This window comes from Streptopelia decaocto (assembly GCF_964273445.1).
Source record: "Streptopelia decaocto genome assembly, chromosome: 13".
In the NCBI taxonomy this organism is placed as follows: Eukaryota; Metazoa; Chordata; class Aves; order Columbiformes; family Columbidae; genus Streptopelia; species Streptopelia decaocto.
Genome location: NC_138668.1, coordinates 6,828,444 through 6,851,433, shown reverse-complemented (window position 1 = coordinate 6,851,433; position 22,990 = coordinate 6,828,444). Strand labels below are relative to the sequence as shown.

The following is a 22,990-nucleotide window of genomic DNA, read 5'->3' as shown; positions in this document are numbered from 1 at the left end:
AATCCCGATATCCATTAAATAACGCTTCTAGAAAAGAAGTCAAGTACTTAACAATTTTCAAAGATACTCTGTTAAGGTATAAAATTTGTTAACCCAAAGGGCCAGTATAGGGACATTCTTTTATTAGGAAGGGATCTACAGATAAGTCAAATGTACTGAGATCTTTAATTTCAGAGACAACAACAAGGAGAGCACCCAGAAGCTGCTCTTGGAGGCTACAAGGGGAGCTGGGGAGAGCAAGGCTGGGCCAGCAAACACGATGACTTCCTTTCAGCTCCAAACAGCCATTAAGTCACCCATGTGCTCTGGACTGAGGTCACCTCCTCATCACCTCCCTGGCAGTTCAGCACACAGGATCTTGAAACCAGGACAAAAATCTAGCACTGAGGTATTATTCTCCTTTATGTTATCATCTTACCCACATTTCTCAAAGAACATGACAAACCATCCAAACGAGATGTTACTGCTGGGCAGATCTTTCCAGCGCACAGACTCGGGACCCTCTGGTCCAGCCCAACCAGTGACCTCGGCCAACACAGCCAACAGGGACCCCACAGGGCGCTACAGACAACACAACCATCTTCTGAAGAAGGAAGGAGCTTTGGCCAACCCTCCTCTCGCCTGAGGGCTCCCAGAACTGTTCAGTCCCCAGCTGGACATGTAGATACGTTATTCAGATAACTCACATATTATTCAAACCGCAGAACTGCTCCTGGTGAAGCTGTTGCCTCTGTAGTGGCAGCACCGCATGGGACACAGTGACGTGTCCCAGCTCCAGGACTGGCCACCCCAACACAAAGTTGGGCAAAACTGGGAAGAACACAACACACAAATGGGAACCCAACCAACTCAATACGGGGCTAGTGTTCACAAAAACATTGGAAATGAAGGCCAGTATACTCAAAAAGTCCTCCAGGGACAATTAGGAGGTTTAATAGGTTATAGAAAGAGTAATATTTCTTAAACTAATTTACATGTGATTTTTCATTTAAATCACTACTTGCTACCACACAGCTTGACCAGTAAAGGGCATACGCTGGAGGAAAAGCTTCATCTTAGAAGCAAGAGGGTGTATGAAAGGTTAATCTAAACCTGACTATAGACAAGAAGAAAATTATACAGGTGAAGCAGAACAAACTAACAAACCAAACCACGAACTACTTAAAAATCACTTCTTGGAATGGTTTAAGAGTTCCATCAGTATGTTACAAAAATAATACTGGAAAGTAATATCGGAAACATTCCTCCTGGGGCACATGGATGAACTGCTTCCAATGCTCTGATTGTTCACTTCCACCTTCAATACTGCTGCTTCAGGATTCAGTGACCGAGCAGCTCCAAATGGAACTAGAACTTGAAATATCAAGGCTACTTTCCGGAAATCTTTTTTTGTAACCAAAGGAGCTCAAAGTCACATCCTTTGTAGTGTATAAAACACTGATTTTGAGAAACTCTGGGAATTCAGTAAAGTTTCGGAAGAAACTATTTGTGGGAAAACAAGTTACACCCTCACTCCTATGTCCATGTCAAAAAATAAACACAAGTATAAAAATAAGAAAGTACTTGTCTGGTGTATTAAGTGTTAGCCTGCACTAATAACAAATCCTTTTGAAAATCTAGATCCCTATAAAAAAAAGTTACTTTTTTCCAACCAAAAAGAGACTGCTTATTGTCACCAAAATTTGCTGCACTCCATGCTAGTACAGTCACTGAATGCAAATGATGTACATATAACACATAAGTTTACTGCTCTTAAAAAGGTACTTGAAGAGGATGTTAAAAAGCCAAAATAATAAAGGATAGCTATACTCAGATAGTAATAGTAATGAAAGTAAAGTTTGATCTATTTTGTAAGACAACCAAACTTCAGGTAGATGAAAAAGAAAAACCTCTGATCTAACAAGAAAAAGTAACTCTGCTGTTCTAAACAAGTTGTACCCGATCTGTACCTCCAGATATCAAGAAAAAAACGTGTCTTTAGATGCTGTTCAGAAGGCTCTGGGAAGACCCTTCCCTGTGCGACCTATCAAAATCTGATGCAAAAAAGATGCTTTGTACCATGCCCATGCTCAGATCGTTATTTGGATAGGACAGGAAGTTCAGAACACAGGGGTCACATTGGCTTCAACACCCGTCCAGAAACAGACATTCTACTGGGCACCACTGGAACAATGAGCCATCAGGTGTCTAACACGTCAGCACAAAACTTGCACAACAGTGGCTGAAACCCTCCTGCAATGCTTAATATTAAGCTATGACACAGGAAAATATCTCATCATGCTCCAGCTTACATTTAAAATTCAAATAATATTAGCTCAGATATTTCACTGATAATTGAATTTAAACGACTCAATTTTCATGAAAGAAAACAAGGTACCTCCCCTCACCTGGCTGTTTTTTGCTGCTGTTCGGCACTTCTCCGTTGGTCACGGGCTGTTTACTTGTGACAGTGCTGCCTCCCGACTGGCCGTTTAATACTTTAGGAGTCGATCCCAGGTTTGCAGCTATAAGCGGTAACTGCTGCCCTCGTTTCAGAAGCTGTTTCTGTTCCTGGTGTCGAAATCGCGGTGGTACTTCCCGAGGAGGGTATCGAGGCAAAGGCTGCTGCTGGGGGTTGGCTGGGGCCCGCTTGGCATTATTGGTGGTGCTGGTTCCGCTGGAAGTGCCGCTGGAGGGGCCGGGCTGGGGCTGGGACTGGCTGACACTGGCCTTGGCTTGTTCTGGCACTGCCCCCCCCCAGAAAGAGAGAGTTGGACAAAGTTATTCAGAAGAACAGCAACTTGAAATACCGAAGACTGAGTCAATATTCTTAGATGTGCTTATATAGGATGTAATAGCAACATTTGCTTCTGATTCAAGTTGTAACTCATTCCTCATTAAAAGCTCAATTATCTCGTAATCTCACAGCTTTAATGGCACAGGATCTGGAAGAAGAAATATGTCTTGCTATCACTCCTAACAAAGTTATCTCTATTAAAGTGTGCGACTACTAACAAGCTTCCTATAGCTTCTCCTGACAAATAAGCACTATGCCAGTTTATTTTGGCATTTAAACTTTATTGTAAAAAATACTGAAGTACTAACAAAAACGCCACCACCAAAAAAACTTACTCCAATGGGAAATTTAAGTTTTATGCATAAAGAAAATGTTATCGTCTTGCCCCAAAAGAACAAGAGGTGAACAAGAAGACATTGTTAAGACTCGCCTGCTTTATCATCCTTAACATCCAAAGGAAAATATATCAATATCCTTAAGCCAATCCATTGCCAGCAGGAATAGTTAATGACAGAGGTATCCCCATTCCCAGCTTGGCAGGACTGCACTGGCATTGATCAAATGCCAAACGCGCAACTGCAGCTCCACGTTACCGCTCGGTCCTGGCAGCACGGCTACTTCAGGGCAAGATGAAGGTCAAATCATTTTCAGAAGTCAACTGTGAGTGAACACACCAAACTCAGATGCTGGATAAAGGGAAACCTGCGACTCCCTCAGCCCCCAGCTCCAGCCCAGGCCACCCCAGTGCAGAGCCGCAGGCCAGGGGCTCAGGAGCAGAACTGGTGAACGGGCTGTCCTGGTGGGACGAGACTGTGAGCCCGAGGGTGCTCCCTGTGCTGCTGCCGCTACCCAAACACCACCAGAGCTGCACTCCCAACCCCTTCTCTTACTCATGTCTTCATGCACTTTTCCAGTTTCTTGGATGAGACCTCCATAAAGCCTATTTACATTTACCATGGAACTGGCTGAGACACCTCAAGACTCGCCTGGGAGCTCCTGCAGCACTGACTGTCCCCTCCGGTCAGGTCACCATCTCTGAAACGAGCAGTTTTAGAAGTTCCTGAAGGGAAACAGCATTCCTGTGCTCCCAGCAAGGGCATAGCTCAGTAATGCTCGGCTCTGGTTCTACACACCAGCCTTCAGTTCCTATACAACTATATGTATTGTCAAGAACAGTTCTGCACATTGGTAGCATCCAAACATCCACAGCCTGAGGGTCCAAGCAGCAGTGCCTTAAGCCTCTTCCCTGCCCTGTTCCATTTCAGTTTCCAGCATGTCAGCAGCAGGAATATTGGTCCTGCAGGACTGAAAATGTAGCTCTCTGGAGTTTTAATTTTTTTTTTGTTTTGTTTAAAGACCATTTTACCATTCACTTTCAGGAACAGACAGATGTAATACAAAATAAAAATTAAATGAAAATAAACTCCTTAAAATTCTGTTTAAAGAATCTGTCAGTGCTGCTTATGACTGTTTTTTAAAATTTCTGTTATAATACACAGCTACATATTCTGAAAATCACAAATGTGAAGGCCTTTAGAACAAAATCTCCCCTAAAAATCAGCAACCGAGTTAGTTGTGTTTTAAAGGAATATTACATTTAGGCTACATAAGAAAAGTAGATAAACTTGGGGACCTGTTTGTTTCACAGGTGGCCAGATAGACATGTCTGACAGAAGGCTGGAGGGGAGAAGGATGAGGAGGAGGATGAGGAAGAGGAGGAGGCCGCAGCCTCGGCAGCTCCCCCAGCTCGGACCCCGCGCTCTCCATTTCACACCTGACTGCAGAGGGACAGAATTACAGAGAGGAATGGCCAGGGCATAAGGCAATTTAATGCATGGAGAAGAGGGAATAGACGGTGTTCAAAAGCTATTAGATAAATTGGCAAGTTGACAAAAAAATCACCAATGCCATATCAGATTCCATCAATTTCAGTTGATACCTATATCAAGAGAGTAGGTGATTCTGATTCCTTGCACAACGTTTTGATGCATACAATGCAAAACCAAATTATGTTCAAAACTGAATTTCACAAATACGAAGTAGTCTTAAACAAATCTACTTACATTTATTCCTTTTAAAATTTTCCTGTTTTAAAAAGAATTAAAAAACCTGAAAATTACTAATCCTTGGGGGTGGCTGCTATTTTAGCAAGTAGCTAAGAATTTGTCAACATTTTAATGCGTAAGCACTTAACACATTTTTGTGGTCTAGGAACTGCAACAAGCTTTGAAATGAAAAAAAAGTCATCACATACCTCAATCTGGGTAACCTACTGCCCAAATGAGAACTTTCTGATCTATCCATGTGCCTCCTGCCTGACAGCAATGCTTGTTCCCAGTTAAAGCGGTTGTGTCCACAGCGTGTGCTGCCAGCACCACAGACACCAGCCTGGCCGCAGCAATGGCACCGCAGCCATGGCACCGCTTGGGGGGACACACACACACATACACCCCCCAGCCTGCTGTACACCTATTGAACTGCTTGCTTTGTTTTTCCTGTCAGCTGAAGTGGAAAGCACACCTTGCTTGAAGAGCTTTTTAATCCAACACCCAGCACCCCATCACGTGCTCAATGAGGTTCTGTTCGCCTCCACTACCGGTTCCATCCACACAACCGCCCCTCTCAGAGCAAGTACAATCATTTCTATGACACTCCACGGGACATCCAGAGTTGCAGTAGCATGTTTAGGACAGTACCACAATGCGGCTAAACTAACGCTTTACTTTCCTAATTAAAGATACTTCAAGAGAAAGTGCATATTGTAACAGAACCCAATGGAACCACTTCCAGCTTTAAAGAATGCAACTAATAAACCAGGTGTGCCTGCCAAGCCAGCCCCGAAGCTACAGCATGAACAAGACTTCATCAACAGTTTAAGGAAATTATATTTTTTCATGTATTCTATGCATTTATTTCCTTGGCAAAGATGGTAATTCCTTCTACTGTGCTCAGAAAACTACACAGAAATCTCACCAGACAATACAGTTCTATTAGAGAACATGCAGCTGACATTCATACATTAATTTCAAACTGACATTAATGAGCAGCGCAGAGGAATTCCTTTGCCTTCGCTGCCCTACGTACCACCAACCAAGTTTTAAGCTACACAATTTATCCTGTCCAACATTTTCTGGCCCACAACTTCTCAGAAGAATAAATAATACATTAATATTCCAATATGGCTACTATAACTTCTAACAGCCCTTAATCATTATCTTAATATTTGTGTTTGTTACAAACAAGTTGCTTGTTTAATATAAGTTTGTTCTGCACAGCAATATTTGATTTTGAACCATATTAAGGCAGAAAGAGAATATCAACAGACTTACAGTTACTTTACTTGACTAGTACTAGCAAGTTTACAGAAACGAATACTAAAAATGTCAGATTTTAACGAAGAACAAACCTGCTGCAAACCCACAAAGGAGGAGACGGTGCAGTTAAGAGTTTGCAGAGAGATTCCAGAGACAGACGCTTCCAACTGGTGTTGCTGTCCCAGGCTGCAGATTGCACTAGAAAATGGAGGAGCAGCATGGTGTCATTTTACTGCTCCGGAGCTCCCGGAGCGGGGCCGGGGACGCAACTCCCCCGCCAGGAAAAAATGGCAGCTGCTTCAGTAACTTTAATGCAGATGGAAAACAGTTTCGCACTCGCCCAAAAAATCAGCGTCCCAAGATGAAATGGTCTAGTAAAGCACACAAAGAGCAGCCCCGGGCTGGCATGGCAGCGTTTCCTCGGCTGCTGCTGGAGCCACCTCTTCCAACGGGTGGGGGTCTCTCCTGACCCCCCAGCTGGCAGGGCTGGACGCTGCAGGGCGGGCAGAGCAGCCTGGCGTTCGGCTGACACACGTAAGATGTAGTGCTAGAATTTTCGTGGTGGAAAAATGGCCGCAGCTGTAAGCTCAGCGAGCTGATCTGGAAAATATCTAACTGTTTGCCAATTCATTAACCCCTGACGATCCGCACAAAGGTGAGCTGTGTGCCATTCCTACGGGTGATTCTAACAGCAAGCATTTCTTGTTCTGGTCACTTTTGCTATTTGTTTTTAAGATTTAAAGGTAACATAAGGTTTTTTTTTCTGATCAGGAAAAGCACAATTAGGCAAGTGAAAAGAAAACAAAACAAACAAACCCAAACAACAAAACCCAGAAGAGTTAGTGTAGTGCATTCAGGCAATTTCGCTTCTCAGAGAAGAAAATGAATAAGAAGTTTCCAAGGTGGGAAATATGAGTCAAAGATTTCAATTCCACACCCAGCTATTTTTAAAGCACTTTCCGCTTCAGTGGCTGATTCAAAGTGGAGTCTGTTCAGCAGCAGAAGTCGCACTTTGTGCCTCCTGCGCCGCGGGAGCTCAGCACACGAGTTCAGCTCCAAAGCACAAACCGCTCCCAGTAACTCCCCAGGACCCCACCGCACCCCCAGCTGTGTGAAGGCCTCCTGGGGGGCCACGGACCTACACTACAGTGTGCGAAAGGACACTTCATCTCCTGAGGAAATCCCACCCTGCAGAGCACCCCACGGTTACTGGAGTGAGCACACACTGCAAAACTCAAACATTCTTCTGAAATAGCGTTTACTTTAGCACTTGGCTTATCATCAGCTACTCCTGGCGGCAGCACAGCCTGCAGAGTCCTGTTCTAGGAGAAATTCAGGGTAAACGGATTGATTTGTCTGTCTTTAATAGCACTGGCATTAACCACAGCAAAAATACATATTTTGCCAAGCCAGAAGGAATACCACAAGAACTGACAATTCTACAGTATTCTCAACAAATAAGGACTTTCAAATGATACTTGCTTTTTTTCCTAAAATCCTTGGTACAAGAGCGCTTGGCAGGCACTTGTGGACGTACACATCAGTGCTGGGAGCTGCTGCGCTGAGAAACCTCCTCTTAGCAACTGAATAATACATTCATCTCCAGCTCCTAAGAACTGCCTCTTCCCTCTTCCAATAAAACCAGATGTATAAAGCTAGACAGGTTAGAATATTTGAAATTCACAGGAATGATGTACATGCATTTTTAATGACAATACTACAGTATCAAAATGCTACTCGAACCAGAAGCATTTATATCAGCATCATCTTTGTTACTTCCATTCCCAATCCTGAATAAGAGAAAAAAATCAGCACTATTAACTTCCTCGGAAGGTAATTTCATAATTTTGCATGTACACTGGTAGCTACTTCAGCTGGTACAACAGCAACTTCTGCCTTTGCTAAAACAACATTTTGGAGCCAACCTCACTATGCTTAAAACCGAAAAATAACCTCTCTACCCACCCCCACCACTTAACCAGCTACTTTTCTGAAAGAAGGAACATAATTCTGAATTATTTAGACATCCTATACTATTGTATTTTATCTTCAGCTCATGCACAGAATAAATTATTTAAGACGTTAACGTGATGGAAACTTGGAAACTAATGAAACATTAATTTGCTTCCTGAACACAAGCAGGCAAAACTGTTGAAACAATGAAATCGCTACATGCAACATAAGCTGCGAATTTTGTTCCTATAGAAACCGCTGCAAAAAGTTTTGTATCCAAATGTCTGTTCTTCAGAAGGATCGTCGGCTTGCATTCCTCTGACAACTTTCTAAATTCCTGCTCAACTTCCTGAAATACCCTTTCAATAATAACATAACATTGCAGCTGGAACTTAATACTTCCATCAGTAAACATCAGGCCTCCAAGGAGAAAATGAAAAGAAAAAAAACAAATAAAAGGAAATATTTACTTTGTCCTTCAAAACAAGGCATTTCTTTCCCTGTGAAGATGCCCATCAGGTAGCCGGAGCAGCACAACTGCTGCCCTCCCATCCTCAGGCTATTTTTAGCCATTTGCTTCTGCAGCCCCGGCCCTGATGTGACGCACGGATGCCAGCGCAGCACAGAACACGGGTCAGGCCTTCCTTCAAAATGGACGTTATTATTTACAGCAAAGTACTAGCTCATTTTCCTTCTTCACTACCTTTTCAGATATATTATGTTACTTCAGAATAAAACCAGACACTTTCTCATGTCTCTAAATCTGGTATATTACCTTAGAAGCGTTATGGCAGGAATATATGGAAAAAACAAATGCTCAGCCTGCGCTTCAAATACAATTCCATGCACTGCCTGAAAAAGGGTCCTTTAGATAACAAACGCAGAATATTTATTAATTATAATACCCATCCAGCAGTTTAATGAAGTATTCAGTCCTGTGTCTACAGACAACCACCGAACTCCCACTGACTGCAGCGAGCAGAGCGGGGTTGGGGGGGCCAGGAGCTCCAGCCAGCCCAGAGAACCCCCCAGGGCAGCACAGACAGAACTCGAGCTGCTGGCCCTGCCACTGTCACTGTCACTGCTGCTGGCCCTGCCGGCACCTACAGAACGGGGCACTGTCACTGCCACCGTGGCTGTCCCCAAGCCCCGGCTGCTCCCCCAGCCTCACCGCAGCCCCAGGCGCAGAGGAGCCGGGTCCCTGTCCTCCACGCAGCTCCCTTGCACACTGCAAACCTGCTGCTCCTGCTCCATCCATGGCTTGTTTGCTCCATTCAAACACACACAGTACACATGGCACTCCAAGAAACTAGACATGAATATGTCTCCTGATACCTGGCACCGCAGCCCTTGGCAGGAGAACCTGCCTCCTCCATTTCCACCACACGCCAACCATAATGAACCCTGCAACGTGCCTCCAGCCATGGGCACTTCCAATGGTCTCTTTGCTTCTTCCCCAGCGCAGTTCATCCTCCACCATCTTACTGCCTTCATGCCAGAACAGCACTTCAAACACTTGATTTTCCACCAGTAACTGCGTCTCTGCCAAGCAGGGCTTCCTAGCTCCTGTTCCTACCACTGCACAAGTACCAAATTAAACCAAATGTCCCCCAAACCCAGAGATCCAGCAAGCACTCCACATGATAACTTATGCAATTATTATCCACTTCCCAACCAGCAGGTTACAAACTAGAATTAAAAAGAAAGTGAAAAGAATCTTTTTTTTTCCCCTTTATAGAAGCCAGTATAAACCCCACAAACATTCCAAATAACCGCAGCGTTCCCAGCCTGCCACCAAACAGTGAAATTACAGCTTTCACATACTGTCAATTTGATCATCATCTTGTGAGGAGAAACCCTCCACATCCAATAGCAGATAAAGCCAGATGTATCCATCACTTGTCTACCAAGTATTTCCAATCCCTCTTGCACTTAGAATATTTGGAAATTAACTTTCAAACAGATCCATTACGTGGATCTGTACACACAAGGTCATACTTGAAGTGTTACAGCGCTCGTGCACTTTTCAAACAAAGCAAAAAAGGAAAAGAGCACATAAGGCAAAGAACTGCAGGTATTATGTATATACCTGGTGCTGTACAAGTACTTAAGAACAGCAAATAGGAAGAACAGCAGAGTCCAGTCCCTGGGAGGAACCCTGAGCCACCTTTACTCTTCTAGTCTTTTGTGGTAACTGTTAGAAAAAGTGCAATTGAAGTTTCAAGGATCCCCTATTTTAGTGTCGAGAGGTGTTTTCAGGTGACCCATTTGATTCAACATATTTTAAAAAGCAGAAATAATATACAGAATAGAAATAACTCTAACGTAACTTACCTTTGATTTTTTGTTCAATGGCCTAGAACAAGAAAAAAGAAGTGTCAGTGATTTGTGCAGATAAGAGAAAAACCACACGTGCACATGCCACTTGATAAAGGAACATGAGCTTTTGACTTCCCTCTTTTAAAATCTTTTAAAGTTATTTAATTATCTACTTCAGAAGAGTCTAACTAACCCATGCCTATTATTCCTTACGCCTAGAAAGCTGTTTAGCTGTTATAGAAGACAACGCTAATTTGAAAGATAACTACATGAAACAGACAATTAAACTTGCAAATTAAGATGTTTGAAGTGAGTTTAAAACTGTGCCTGGAAGGAAGGAACCGCCACCACTTTATTGCAGAATGTGGCAGGGGAAGAGGGAGGGACCTGGAAATTTAAAGGAACTAACAAAGCAAATGCAAAAGCTTTAAGTCTCTCATTTCCAAGATTCAACTGGTTACACCTGTGATACAGCCAAAATGAGAGATCTATTTTAATAACATTTTATCATAGGATAAAAATAGGGAGAGAAGCATTTCTTGTATGGAAGCACACCTTATTTTTGCCGGTTTAACTATAAAATGTGCTGAAACTGACTTCACAAAGGCCCTCTCAAAAGCACAAATCATAGTTCTTCCTATCTGAAATTAGAGTTTTCTTAATTATGATTTTTAAAATGCACTACAGCTGAAGCAAAATGAGATTTGATTTGGTACGATCACCTTGGTAGCTATACAACCCATTTTAGTTTCTGTATTGTGCATCTTCATAATACGCAATAAATTTGCTATAATTCTTGGACTATGATTGTGTATAATTAAAAACTTAAGAGAAAAGAAGAGAGAGCATGTGAATCCAAGAAGAATTGGATTCACTGATGTGAAGTAAGACTCGGTGAGATTCCGACATGAGCACTGTCAGGGCTGCCTATTGACACTTCATTAGTGACTCTCAGTGCCACAGCCTGGAAATCCAGAGTACACTAACAGAAAAAACCTCTTTTGCAACTTCTTAAACTGATAAATGCAATAATACCTACAAAAAATTAAGTGATACTGTCCAATAGTTCAAAATGTAAACTCTTGCTCCCAAGAAACCTTGAGCATCATAATTTTTTTTTATTTATGCTATTAAGAGATGGCTAAAAATAGCTACAGACCAAGACACTTGTAAAATCTCTTCTGTGGCAAATCCACTCTACAGGCAGTTTCGTATCAGTCCCTGGTGTTAGGACAGCAAAGCCAAAGCCAACGGCCGCTCACCCAGCACAGAGAACCCCAGAGCACACGGAGCTGCAGCTGTGCCCACCTCACCCTCACCAGCCTGACTGCTCCAACACCATCACCTTCCTTCTCAGTTCCCCAGAGGCAGCTGCTGTACGACACAGAGCCACAATTTTTCATTATGCTCTTTGTTCAACAAATCAGGTTAAAAAAATATTTTTCAGACTTGAGAAGTTGTTCTTGGCATCAGCTTGGGATTGACCCACGAACAAAAAGAGGAGACAACTTGTATTTTTTTTTTCCCCAGCTTCTGACTACCCACAGCACCCAAAGAGATCAGCAGAGAAAAAGAGTCATGGGAAAGGCTCCCGCCTGCTTTTTATACTAAGGTGCTATTCTCTGAAAGAAAAACAAACCAAATGAAACAAAACCACTAACCTGAACATATGCCAGCTAAGGACTTGCAAAATGCATCAGTACTGAATGCACAGTTAAATGCTTTAAAGTTTTTTGCTGGAGAGCCTATGGTCGATAATACAAACCAGCACATTCTTAGGAGATCAAACGGAAAAAGTCAGCTTACAAGACAAAAAGAGCAATTTTGGTCAATCCGAAACTACTCACAAATACGAACAGAACCAAAAAGGGACTTTCCCTTCTTTCTGACCTACATTAATGAGTCTTCATTCCAATGCAGAATCAAGCCGCATCAGTATTGGGACTTTGTCTTACCAGCCAAGTTAACTGGCAGCTGTTTGTTCCCACGTTTTTTCAGAGGTACATTCTCTTTCACCTAGATCAAGTTTAAGTTCTCCAGGAATGAGGATGAGCATCCTTGTGGCATCCTACTCCTTCTTCCCCAGCAGCCTCTTCCAATCCTGCTCCCCCAGTCCCTGCTCCAGGAGCCGGGCAGTGAAGAGTGGGGGCTGCTCAGGTAAGCCCGGCCCGGGCTCCTCAGCAAAGCGGAGGCAGAACTAGCAGCTTTAGGCAAAGCTCTGGTATCTCCACTTGCAAAAAACATATATGCTTTTATTTCTTCTACAAATCTCACTCTCAAACATGCCTTTCAAACTCATGAAGAGAAAGTCAGCTATGAAGAACCATTTATTTGAAAGATTCAAGTTCTACAAATAAAGCAGCCCTTTTCCCATTACAACTTCTGATTAAATAAGAATTCCAAGAAGAAAATTACCTATCAATTTACAAGTGAGGTCCAAAAATTATTAGGCAGCTTTGCTGTCAGCTACTGAAAAGAAACTCTCATTGTGAAATATAAGCAAATAACTTTCCTAGGAGTACTCCTCCAGTACTATTTCATTTAGATTTGTTGCAAGATTAGCCATACATAGTTCTATACAGGTGTACAAAGAACACCTTGATCCAGGCCAACAAAGAGAGCTGACTGCTGATTTTTAACTATGTAATAAATATCTAGCATTACTCAATGGAATAAGCAGGGTCGCTCTGTCACCACCAGCCAGCAAACCCAAGCCTGAAACAGCTGTGGGTTTAAAACCAGATTTGCAAGTGTCTCTCAGACTCAGGGTCAATATTTAGAATCACTGGCCATGACTAATATCCTAACAGTAAACTGGAATTCTGAAGTGTTTACAAACACGGCTGGGATGTTTCCATCCCAAAATACCTTTGCTGCCAATATCTTCATTTTATCCACCTTCCCTAATGCAAATTGTATTATGCCATGTATGTTTCTATACTGAAGGATAAGACACACTAAAGCAGGGATACAGCTGAAAGCCTCTGTCTTAAAAAAATGTCAATTTTATTCTACTAATAAATGCACTAACACTGAGGAAATATTCAAACTTGAAACCACTTCAACTGACAATCAGGACAAAGAACAGTCATGTCAGAAGAATATTTCATCTCTGAAGGAACTAAGATGTTTAATATCTCAGTTACCACTAACTGACAGTACATTTAAAGCTTAAAACATTAAACAGAAAACACTTCCGAATAACAACAGCTAAACCAGTATTTACTGGTGATGACACAGAAGTAATGCACAAGCACGGGGTTTTGCTTTTTCATGTTCAACATACCTTTTTTTGAGCAGCTTCCTTCTTCTTCTTGTCTTCTTTTCTCTTTTTCCTTTCTTCCATCAACTGTTCTTCCTCTTCTTGCACTAAATCCCTGAACCACACAGTTTGTAATTAACTCTCCCAAAATACAATCTGTACACACTTAGATTCATTTTAGAACAATTAATTCACAGTGATACAAAAGGAACTGGGGAATTTTATTTCTAATTGGATAACATTTCTGTAGGGACTATATTTTCATTGCAAATCACAAGTGACAAAACTTTAAGAGCTGATGCAGTGTCAAGCTACATGTTAAGACTTCCTTTTTTCTAAAACTTACGATGAAGGCTTAGACATTAATTTGATACAAAACCCAGCACAAATTCTGATGCCGTTTAATCTGTACCTGCTCCTGTGACCCTGTGCTCTCCTGTAACCCCAGCAATGGGCTCCCCGGCCACGCATCCCATGGCACCCACCCCGCAAGTGGATCCTGAACGGCACCTTGGCCAAGAAACAACCAGACACATGTTCTCCTGCCAGAGCAGGGGCCAATTCAGCTGCTGTGTATCTGTATGGGCAGTAGTGCTGACATAAGGGAGACGTGAACAAGTAGGGACACGAACTGAAGAGCATGGTCAGACCAGAGCAATTTTTGAGCATCTTACACCAGGGACAAAACTATATGTTGGCAAAAGTGAAAACAAAACTTATCACACTAATCTAAATTCACTTAATACAAATTTTACACACTAAACCACCGAGCTCTGAACTGCTCCCTTGTTCCACTGGGACAGTTCAAAGTGGTTCTCCTCCCAGGAAGGACAATGCCGAAATAATGATACTTGTATTTAAATTTCAAAACTCGTGGCCACTTGGCTATTGTTAACAGTAGTTTCAAACAAAAAGAGATCTGGTAGCACTTTCCATGATATTAACTGTGGAAGAAGAAAGTCTGCAATACTTCAAATATTTATAGGACATAGAAACTTCTGAGACTACTAATATTAGCACACAAGAAAAAAAAATATCATGTGATGCCATTTTGGGTAACTCAAGCATTCTTCTCAAATATATTTTTATAGTATTACTACTGCCAGACAACAGTTATACTTTATCTAGATGGTAAAAATCTATTTGTATGGAGAGAGGAAAGTTTTATATTCACAAAATTAACATGTATTTGCCTTCTTAATTACAAATACTTTTTCTGATTTCTCTCTGTAAACACAGCCTCTTCAGAGCACGGCTACTTGGGCCTGTACTACAACATACATAGGGCAGTTTTCATCCCTGCTTGCTGAGATCTTCATTCTTGCTGCAAATCCAAATTCATCTTCTACGTGCTTCTTTTCCTAGTGCTCCCTCCTGCTGGAGTAACACTGATTTACTGTAGCCCAGATCCCTTTTCTCCCCCACCCCTCGCAGGGTGACTGTTCCAAGTTCCCACAGACCCGCCTAGCACCACGGGTGACGCTGCGGGTATCACCAGCCGCAGAACTGCGGCCATTGGGACACGGAGCAGCCAAACAACCCCAGTTTTCCTTCTACCACACACACAGAGTAACGTATCACGGACCAACCGACCACCACTCTGAAAAGTTTCCACAGACCAAATTCTGGCTTTTAGCATTTTCTAATAACAGACAGCAAGTGTACGTTATTTCTTTTTTAAAATAATTCCTTCCGATGTGTTAAGATATTAAAAAATAAAACCTAAAAATGTTATTTCTGACACTCCTCTATGTCAGTTGCACTGCAAGACAAATCACAAACTATCAAACACAACTCGGCTAGTTTGCATTTTATAACAGTTTTATCATTTGGCTACGAGATCCACTGAGGACGGTGTTACAACAAAAAGCAATCTTGCATTTGCAATTAGGTATCAAAAAGTATTTCACAGACAACTAAGCCACCAGTCACATAACTACAGAAAACAATTACACCTGGTCAGTGTCAGCTAAAACAATCCCTTGAATGCATTGCAAATTTGAGGTAATGATCAACCCGCAGTGACATCTGTGCACTTATGAGGGTGATACATACATCAGCGTTGTCCTTCGCTGTCTGGCATCCTGAGCATTTGTAACCGAACTGATGCTGGTAACGCTGACCCTCAGTGTTTTCAAGTATTTAAGAAATTCTGTTTTCAAGCATTTAAGAAAAATAGATTTTAGATTACAAAGTCAGCTCAGAACACATTAAAAACCCCCTGTGATTAGTACCAGGACCCTAGATGACCCCTGAAAAAAAAAAACATACCCATTCATGGTAAGTTTTTAAAAGAGTATTAGATTACCATTATAACGTTAAACCTCAGTGACTGGAAAGCAGAACTAACCCACTGTACAGTGAAATAACAACAGTAAGGCCCTTACTGCCCGTGTTCTTCACTGAAAGCCAAGGCTCTCAAGGAAGGTCGTCCCATCCCCCCTACCCTCTCACAGAGAAACACCGGTTCGGATTTGCCTGCCAAGTCATCACAGTCTGAAGCAGAACTCCTGAATTTCCATTCCTGACAGCTGAAAGCGCGAGTTTCCTCTGTGCTAACACATTAACACACGGCCCTCTCAACAGACAGCAAATGACAGTATTTATGCGGTGGATTCCAACACCCACTAGAACATATAACAAACAAGCTACATTTTTAATGCTGCTCCTTGAGCGAGAGAAGTATTACGTAGTATTTCCCATTTAACATCTTAGACTTTAATAGCTACCTATTCCTGCTAAGTACTCCACACTTTATATTATTCTTGAAAACAAAGTTACACTGATCTTTAATTTCAAAAGCTCCAGCACTGTAAAAATACCTGGGTTGAAATACACCTATTTAACCTTCATTCTTACATTACAGAAGAGGAACATCAAGTACACCCGTATTTGCCCCAGAAGACATACTGAGGATGCAATAATTAATGTTTGTGCAGCATGCTATCTTTGCTGTTATAATACACAAAAGGGAAACATTATGCCACAATAAAATTACAATTCTAGTCACCTCAATGAGGAAATTACGGCTATGAAAAGAATTCTGACACAAATTAAGATCTAAGACATGGCACTGCAGTATAATGACTTGAACTTGGTTTTTATCTCTGGAAGCGTTTATCACTTGCACACAGCAAGTTCCAGCTCTGCGATGCAGCAAGTTGCAGTTCCCACTAAAGCCAGTTACCAGCATCCACCAAAACCGAACCACCTGCACAGCAGCATCGCCCCACTGGGCCCTGGGGTCTGCACACTGGAGAACAGAACAGCCTCTCACAAACGTGCTGCAGAGCTCCCGGCTGGCAGCTGCTGGCCAAGCACAGCAGCTGCTGAGCCCTGCGGAAGGCATGGGGCCCACGAGATGGTGCTGCACAGCTTGAAGACACCGCTGCACAGCTTGTGAGACACTGTTGCACAGCTCCCAGACACCACTGCCCTGTGTACAACTGCTCCTAGAAGCTGGGCTGGGAAGGGGCTCTCCCGAAGGCCTTATGGGCACACGGCCTCTGAAGCACCTGCCAGGGTTTGGTGCCATTGCTGTGGCCCTGCACATCAAACATGGGTGACCCCACGTGGCACTGGTGCTGGCACACGGGTGACCCTGCGTGGCACTGACGCCAGGCAGCAGTGGGCAGGGGTGATGCACAGGAAGCACTTTGCCACTGGAGAGAGGAGCCCAGCTGAACAACCAGCCACCCTCTGAGCAGCCCTGTGTTCCTAACTGCAGGTAAAAGAGATTTATGGGTCCATTTCCCAAAAGGATGCATGTCCCTCAGGCCATGCCAAGCACAGGAACAGCACCAGCACAACTGCTACCGAACCCCAACCAGCAGTTCTGCCTAACTAGTTATGGACTTTTATCTTTTACATATTTACTACATGGACTAAACACCGAAGTAAGAATTAGCAGTGATTATACACAGTGGCTTTTGAAACCACTCTAAAATTGCCAGTGACAAATATATATATATATATTTTTTTTTATTTTATTTTTTTTTTAAATAAATGCTTTCCACCATTTGCTTTCCTTCTAGTTATTAATTAACCTGCAGTGCCCCAGTGGAACACTGTCGGACAGCTACGCTGAAGGATCTGGCACTGAAAAACCTTTACAGTTCTGCAAAGACAGTAAACATGTACACATGCACATAGTATGTGTTCAACCTAGGTTTGATATTCTACACTGACTTTCAAACATATTGCTGAGAGTAAGTTTTGACTATTTTTCTGTATTCTAACAAGTTCCCTAATATTTTTTTAAATTATGCAATTACATAAAAATAAAAAAAAGATTTCTCAGTTTCTATAAAAACCAATAGCTAGCTTTTCTACTAAACCAGTATTACACAAGAAACAATTAGAAAATGTGTATTTTGATTAAAAAAGGATCCTCCAATTCCTTTATCAGTGCTTCCCACAAAATAGCGTACTACACCATAAAGAACACTCTTCAAGCTTATGGAATAGAAAACTGTACTTTGAACTTAACAAAAAACCCCAACAAAACCCACCAGTGCCTTAAATGGAAACATTCTGGCAACTAAAACCACTCAGCATATTACAGAGGAGGAAAGAAAGCCTCAGGCACAGATAACAAAACAAAACCACTTATTTACAGATGTCCTCTGTGTGTGTGTATGTGTTAATTCTTTCCAGCTATTAACATATAGAAGAGGTGCTGCCAAGTTAAAAACTGAAACAATTACTTCAATGAATAATTAATTAGTAAATGTGTCAGCTACTTTCTTTTTTGAATACCTCAGTCTTTAAATTATCACCCTAAAAGTGAAGCAATAGAATTCTAACTACCATGTCTACCACTATCAATGACTTGGAATGCACTTGTCTTTCCTGTTTTCCTGCTGCAGATGTTGGCTCAACTAAACCATGTTCCCAACTACGTGCACTGTAAAGATGTCATAGCTCTGGAATAATGGCTGTGTTTCTGGAATAATGGCAGTTTCGGCCTGGAGTTCCACCTGCGATGTTGTCCGCTACACAAGCATACAAAACACACACCTCGTTCCCAGGAAGTTTACAATCTAAATACACAAGACTTCAGTGGCAGCACTAAACAGTCCCTATCTCCATTTACAAAGGCAGAAACGAAGATGACAGATTAAACTGCGTCTCCATAGCCACACTGGTCACACAAGGTATCTGCAGCAGATGCACAAACCCAAACGACTGCAAAGTCCAGTAGCTCAACCTAAGAGCACCCGGACTATGGGCTGCTTCACCCGTACCAGCGCAGACTCAACAAGTACACTGCACAACGCGTCTGCTCTAAGACTGCAAAAAGAAAAGGTAATCGCAAGTTACCTTAAGGGAGCAACCTGACAATGAGGTATGACCTGGAAAAGTGTGTGTAGAGGAGAAAGGAATGCATGGGTTTGCCTAAGTGTCTCCAAAGGTCTTGAGAAGTATGAACAGAATGCTGTCCATTTGCAGTAAACTCGTCCCATTTGACAACAGCAGTCTTCCCACAAGAAGTTTATCAGGAGAAAACCCACACCCCCAAACACCCAACAGAAAATCAAGTGCTTAAACAGCAACAGAAAGGACTACAGTTCTCACTGCTCTCTACTCCTCTATCACTGAGCCATCTCATCTTTTTTCTAAGCAAACATGGAAAGCCTCATGGAAATATGGTGGTTATTCTAACATGGAAGAGTGGGGAAAAAAAAAAAGTATAGCAGAAAGTTAGTAGAATACATGTATGAAATCTTGAGGTCTACATTATTTTAGGTAAAAAGTTTGCTCTCCTAGAACATGGACAGTCTGCAAGCAATGCAGATGAAATCTCCAGAGCAGAAACACAGGTGAGAAAAGCAGCATGTGCATCTTCCCTCTAATGTGCATGCTTGTGAAGTAGGAGCCTAACTCCTGTGTTTGGAAACAAATAAATTGTACACATATTTCAGATATTTACCTTCTCTCAGTTCCACATAAATGAGGCAGGAAAGCCCTGTTTACCAAACAGAATAAAAAGTTATTTCTTAAATCAGAAGAATGAAATGGTGATTTTTACCATTCCCGACTGTAAACAAATTTAACTCTCACATTTCTCCAGTTAATAACGGACAGTTCCTGTTCAGCAGCAGATTAAACAGGTGACATTTAATTTGGAACATTATGCAATGATACAGCGTGCAATAGATTTATTTGAATTACTGTTGCAAATCATGCACTATGTTTATTTTGAGATCAGAAATGTTTGCACAAGACTAGGCATACCTGCATTTTATAAGAGAGCAGGGATTAAATGAAGATTCTTTTCCAAAAGGCTCAACAAGCCAAATTACTAATCCTGAGTTTAAAGCACTAATCACTCCAACTGGACAAGCTGTAGTAAAAGCCATAATACTTATCCGACCGTGAACCTGCAGCCCAGGTCAAGAGTTCTAATAATATAAAAAAGTATTTTCTGCCCATTAATTTAGAAGCATAAACTCCAAAGCTGACTTCACAACATCCCTGCAGCAATGCCAACATCCCATATATATGCCATCCAATTGTAGATTAAGAAAAACTGTAGCACAGGTCTATTCACCTTTCCCAGGAAAAGATATTTGTTCTTTTACAATTTGACTAGGGCACCGCAAATTTAATAAGAGTGCAAATAATGACATTAAAGAAAGAATGAGGGCTATCTGTTGAGTCCTACAACAGTAAAACAATTAATCAGGCGGATCCAGAGCAGGCATGGCACAGTTTTATCAGGCTCTGTGCCCACGTGATGAAAACTCCCTCGCTAAACCTAAACCAATTAGACTGCAGGTTTTTGAAACAACGGGTACTTTATCGTTAACTTAAACCCGGTTCTGAATCTTTTAAATGCATAAAATGGATCCCTCTGTGTCAGAGAACCCAGAGTCCCATTCCACAGCAGCATTTACCCAGACCTGCCTCTGTCCCCAGCCCATGAACCCCAAGTCGAGGCAGCTCCATCATTCCCTGTCACCTCTTGTCCCTCTGCCAGTGGGACAGGACTCACAAAAAACAGAGAACTGAGACCTGCACCACAATGTTGTTTTGAACTTAGCACTCGGTTCATCTAAATAATATCGTCCTGAATCGCTTCTGGCATCAAGTGCACACTGAGTGCTTTCCACAGAACGCCAATGATTTTTTTTTCTTCTCTTTACACCGCACTTTGGTGCCTTTTGTGGACAGATTACTTAAAGAGTTACAATTTGAAATAATTCCCTTCAAGTAAAGTCCATTTAACAATGACCTTGACATTGTATTTAAAAGCAATATGCCAAGTGTATCTGAAAGATTTCACACATTTTAGCAACAAAACCAGAAAAATTATTCATGCTTAAGCATATTACCTAAAAGAGGAAGACACCCATGACAGCAGGGGAAAATCAATCAGTTTCCAGAGTGCAACCACAAATCAGTCTGGAAGTTGGAGACTGCTTAGGCACAGTAAATAAGAAAAAAGACAAGGCAACAAAAACTAATACTCTATTGGTTATATTCAGGGTTTCAGCACATTTCAAATGGCCCTAGTAGAAGTTCCCTTAAAAGTTTAAAAGCAAAAGTCTCTTTGAGGCCTAACTGGAAGAGAACACAAGAAAGTAGGACAAAAGTCAAAAACAAAGAATATCAACAACAGAAAGGCAAATATTTGCAAGCAAGTCACCGTACCAAAAATAAATGGTGCAGAAGACATAACTTCTTAAATACAAGAGTGGTGTATATTACAGGCACAGAATTCCTAATTCAACTCTTGGCTCTTCAGCTAAGGAATGTAAAAAAGGAACTGTTCATTCTAAAGAGTTCTCAAATATAAACTAGCTGGAAATTCACCGTCTTTAACTCTTCATGGAAAGAGGCAAAACCCTAAGAGTTCTATGGCAACATACAGTGTATGAGTGAGTTTCTGGCCAAAAGCAACTACTTCTTGGCTCCCAACAATATCTGCAAGAACTGTATAGGAAAAAGCAAACAAACCCTCCATGCATGTTTTAGTTACTGTTAGTTATTGTTACAGAAAAGTAAGTTATTTTTCCCCTTCAAAAACCTACTGTGTTAAAGAAATTCTATTATAGAACCTGTTATTTTTATTTTGCATAGGAAAACACGCTAAAAAGGTGTTTAGCTGATAGAATTAACTAACATTGCAGAGCTTTCTCTGTGCAATAGAGGACATTTTCAAATTCAAGAGGTTTTTATCATTACAATTACCATGAGATTAAAGCTCCAGATAAAGCCTGCAATGATTTCTAGCCCAAGGCTAACTCTTGATCTGAACTGCGGGAGGGAATTTAAATGAGTATCTTACCTGCTTAGTTTTCTTTCGACTTCTTTGGTAGCTTTAGCTTCCAATTCTCTGGAACAGAAAGTGGTGTTGGTTTCCATGTCAACAGCAATGCAGCACAGAGTGAAAAATAAAACTGGAGCGGGGTTAAGAGGCACATCGAGCTCCATATGTTGGTTTTGAGGAGGAAGCGGGAGCCCGCGGATTGCCAAGGAATTGAATGATGCGTTTGCCCAGGGCCAGCGAGGCGAGCGCGGCAGAAGCAGCGCCGGCCCCAGCGCCCCGCGCTGCTCCCGCCCGGGAACCGTTCTGCTGCATCACCTCAGCCCGGGGCTGGCCAGAGCCAGCCCGGGAACCCTCCCGTGCCGCCCGGCGCTGAGGGGCCGCAGCCCCGCGGGACCGAACGAAACCGAGCCCGAGGGTCTGGGCTCCGCTCCGCGGGGCGATCGCGGCCCCGGGCCCGGCCCCTCCCGTCCCCCGCTCCCGGGGAACCCCCGGCCACCCCCGCTCCGGAGCCGCCAGCCCGATCCCCCATCCCCCCGCAGCGGGGCCGCCCCGGGCGCGGAGGCTCCTCAGCCGCCCGGCCCCTCCCCCGCCCGCGGCCCCGCTGGCGCCTCAGCTCGGCGGCGCCCGCCCTTCCCGCCGCCGGGCCCCGCCCGCTACCTCATGTATGTAAAGTGCTCAGAGTCCGGCCCGGCGTGGCTGCGGCCCGGGCCCGGCGCTGGCGCGGCGGCTCTAGGCGGCCTGGGCCCAGCACTGCGGAGCGGGAGGGCCCGGCAGCTGCAGCTGCAGCACCGCCGCCATTTCCTGCCTCCTCACCCGGCCGGCCCGGCCCCGCCGCACAGGAAGGGAAACCCCGCCCCGCGCAGCACTTCCGGGGCGCCCGCTCCCCGACATGGCGCCGCGGCGGGCGGCCCGGCACGGCGGGGAGGGCAGCGCCGCGGGCACCGGCCCAGCCCGCGGGACAGGCCCCGGGGCTCGGGGGAGTCACCGCCGAGGGGCCCGCACTGCCCCGGGCCTCCCGTTCGGTTTGTGTGTGCGGGGCCGGGCGGCCGCCCCGCTCAGGAGAGGGGCCCGGGTGTCACGGGGGCCTCTGT

At 43.3% G+C, this 22,990-nt stretch overlaps 1 protein-coding gene across 10 annotated transcripts in view; it reads right to left on the bottom strand.

Annotated features, from left to right (window-relative positions):
- Positions 1-22,725, bottom strand: part of TNRC6A (trinucleotide repeat containing adaptor 6A) — a 44,429-nt gene extending 21,704 nt beyond the window's left edge. For 4 of the 10 annotated variants that reach the window (XM_082064434.1, XM_082064436.1, XM_082064437.1 and 1 more), the window contains exons 1-4: positions 21,918-22,078; positions 13,649-13,739; positions 10,378-10,399; positions 2,388-2,726 (exon numbers count right to left, since the gene is read on the bottom strand). In XM_082064434.1, coding sequence (XP_081920560.1) covers positions 2,388-2,726; positions 10,378-10,399; positions 13,649-13,739; positions 21,918-22,063 — 598 coding nt within the window. In that variant the 5' untranslated portion in view covers positions 22,064-22,078. Of the gene's footprint in view, positions 1-2,387; positions 2,727-10,377; positions 10,400-13,648; positions 13,740-19,556; positions 19,593-21,917; positions 22,079-22,556 lie in introns of those variants that run through there. The other 6 variants (XM_082064439.1, XM_082064441.1, XM_082064435.1 and 3 more) reach the window with 2 other exon arrangements.
- Between the last annotated feature and the right edge of the window lie 265 nt (positions 22,726-22,990).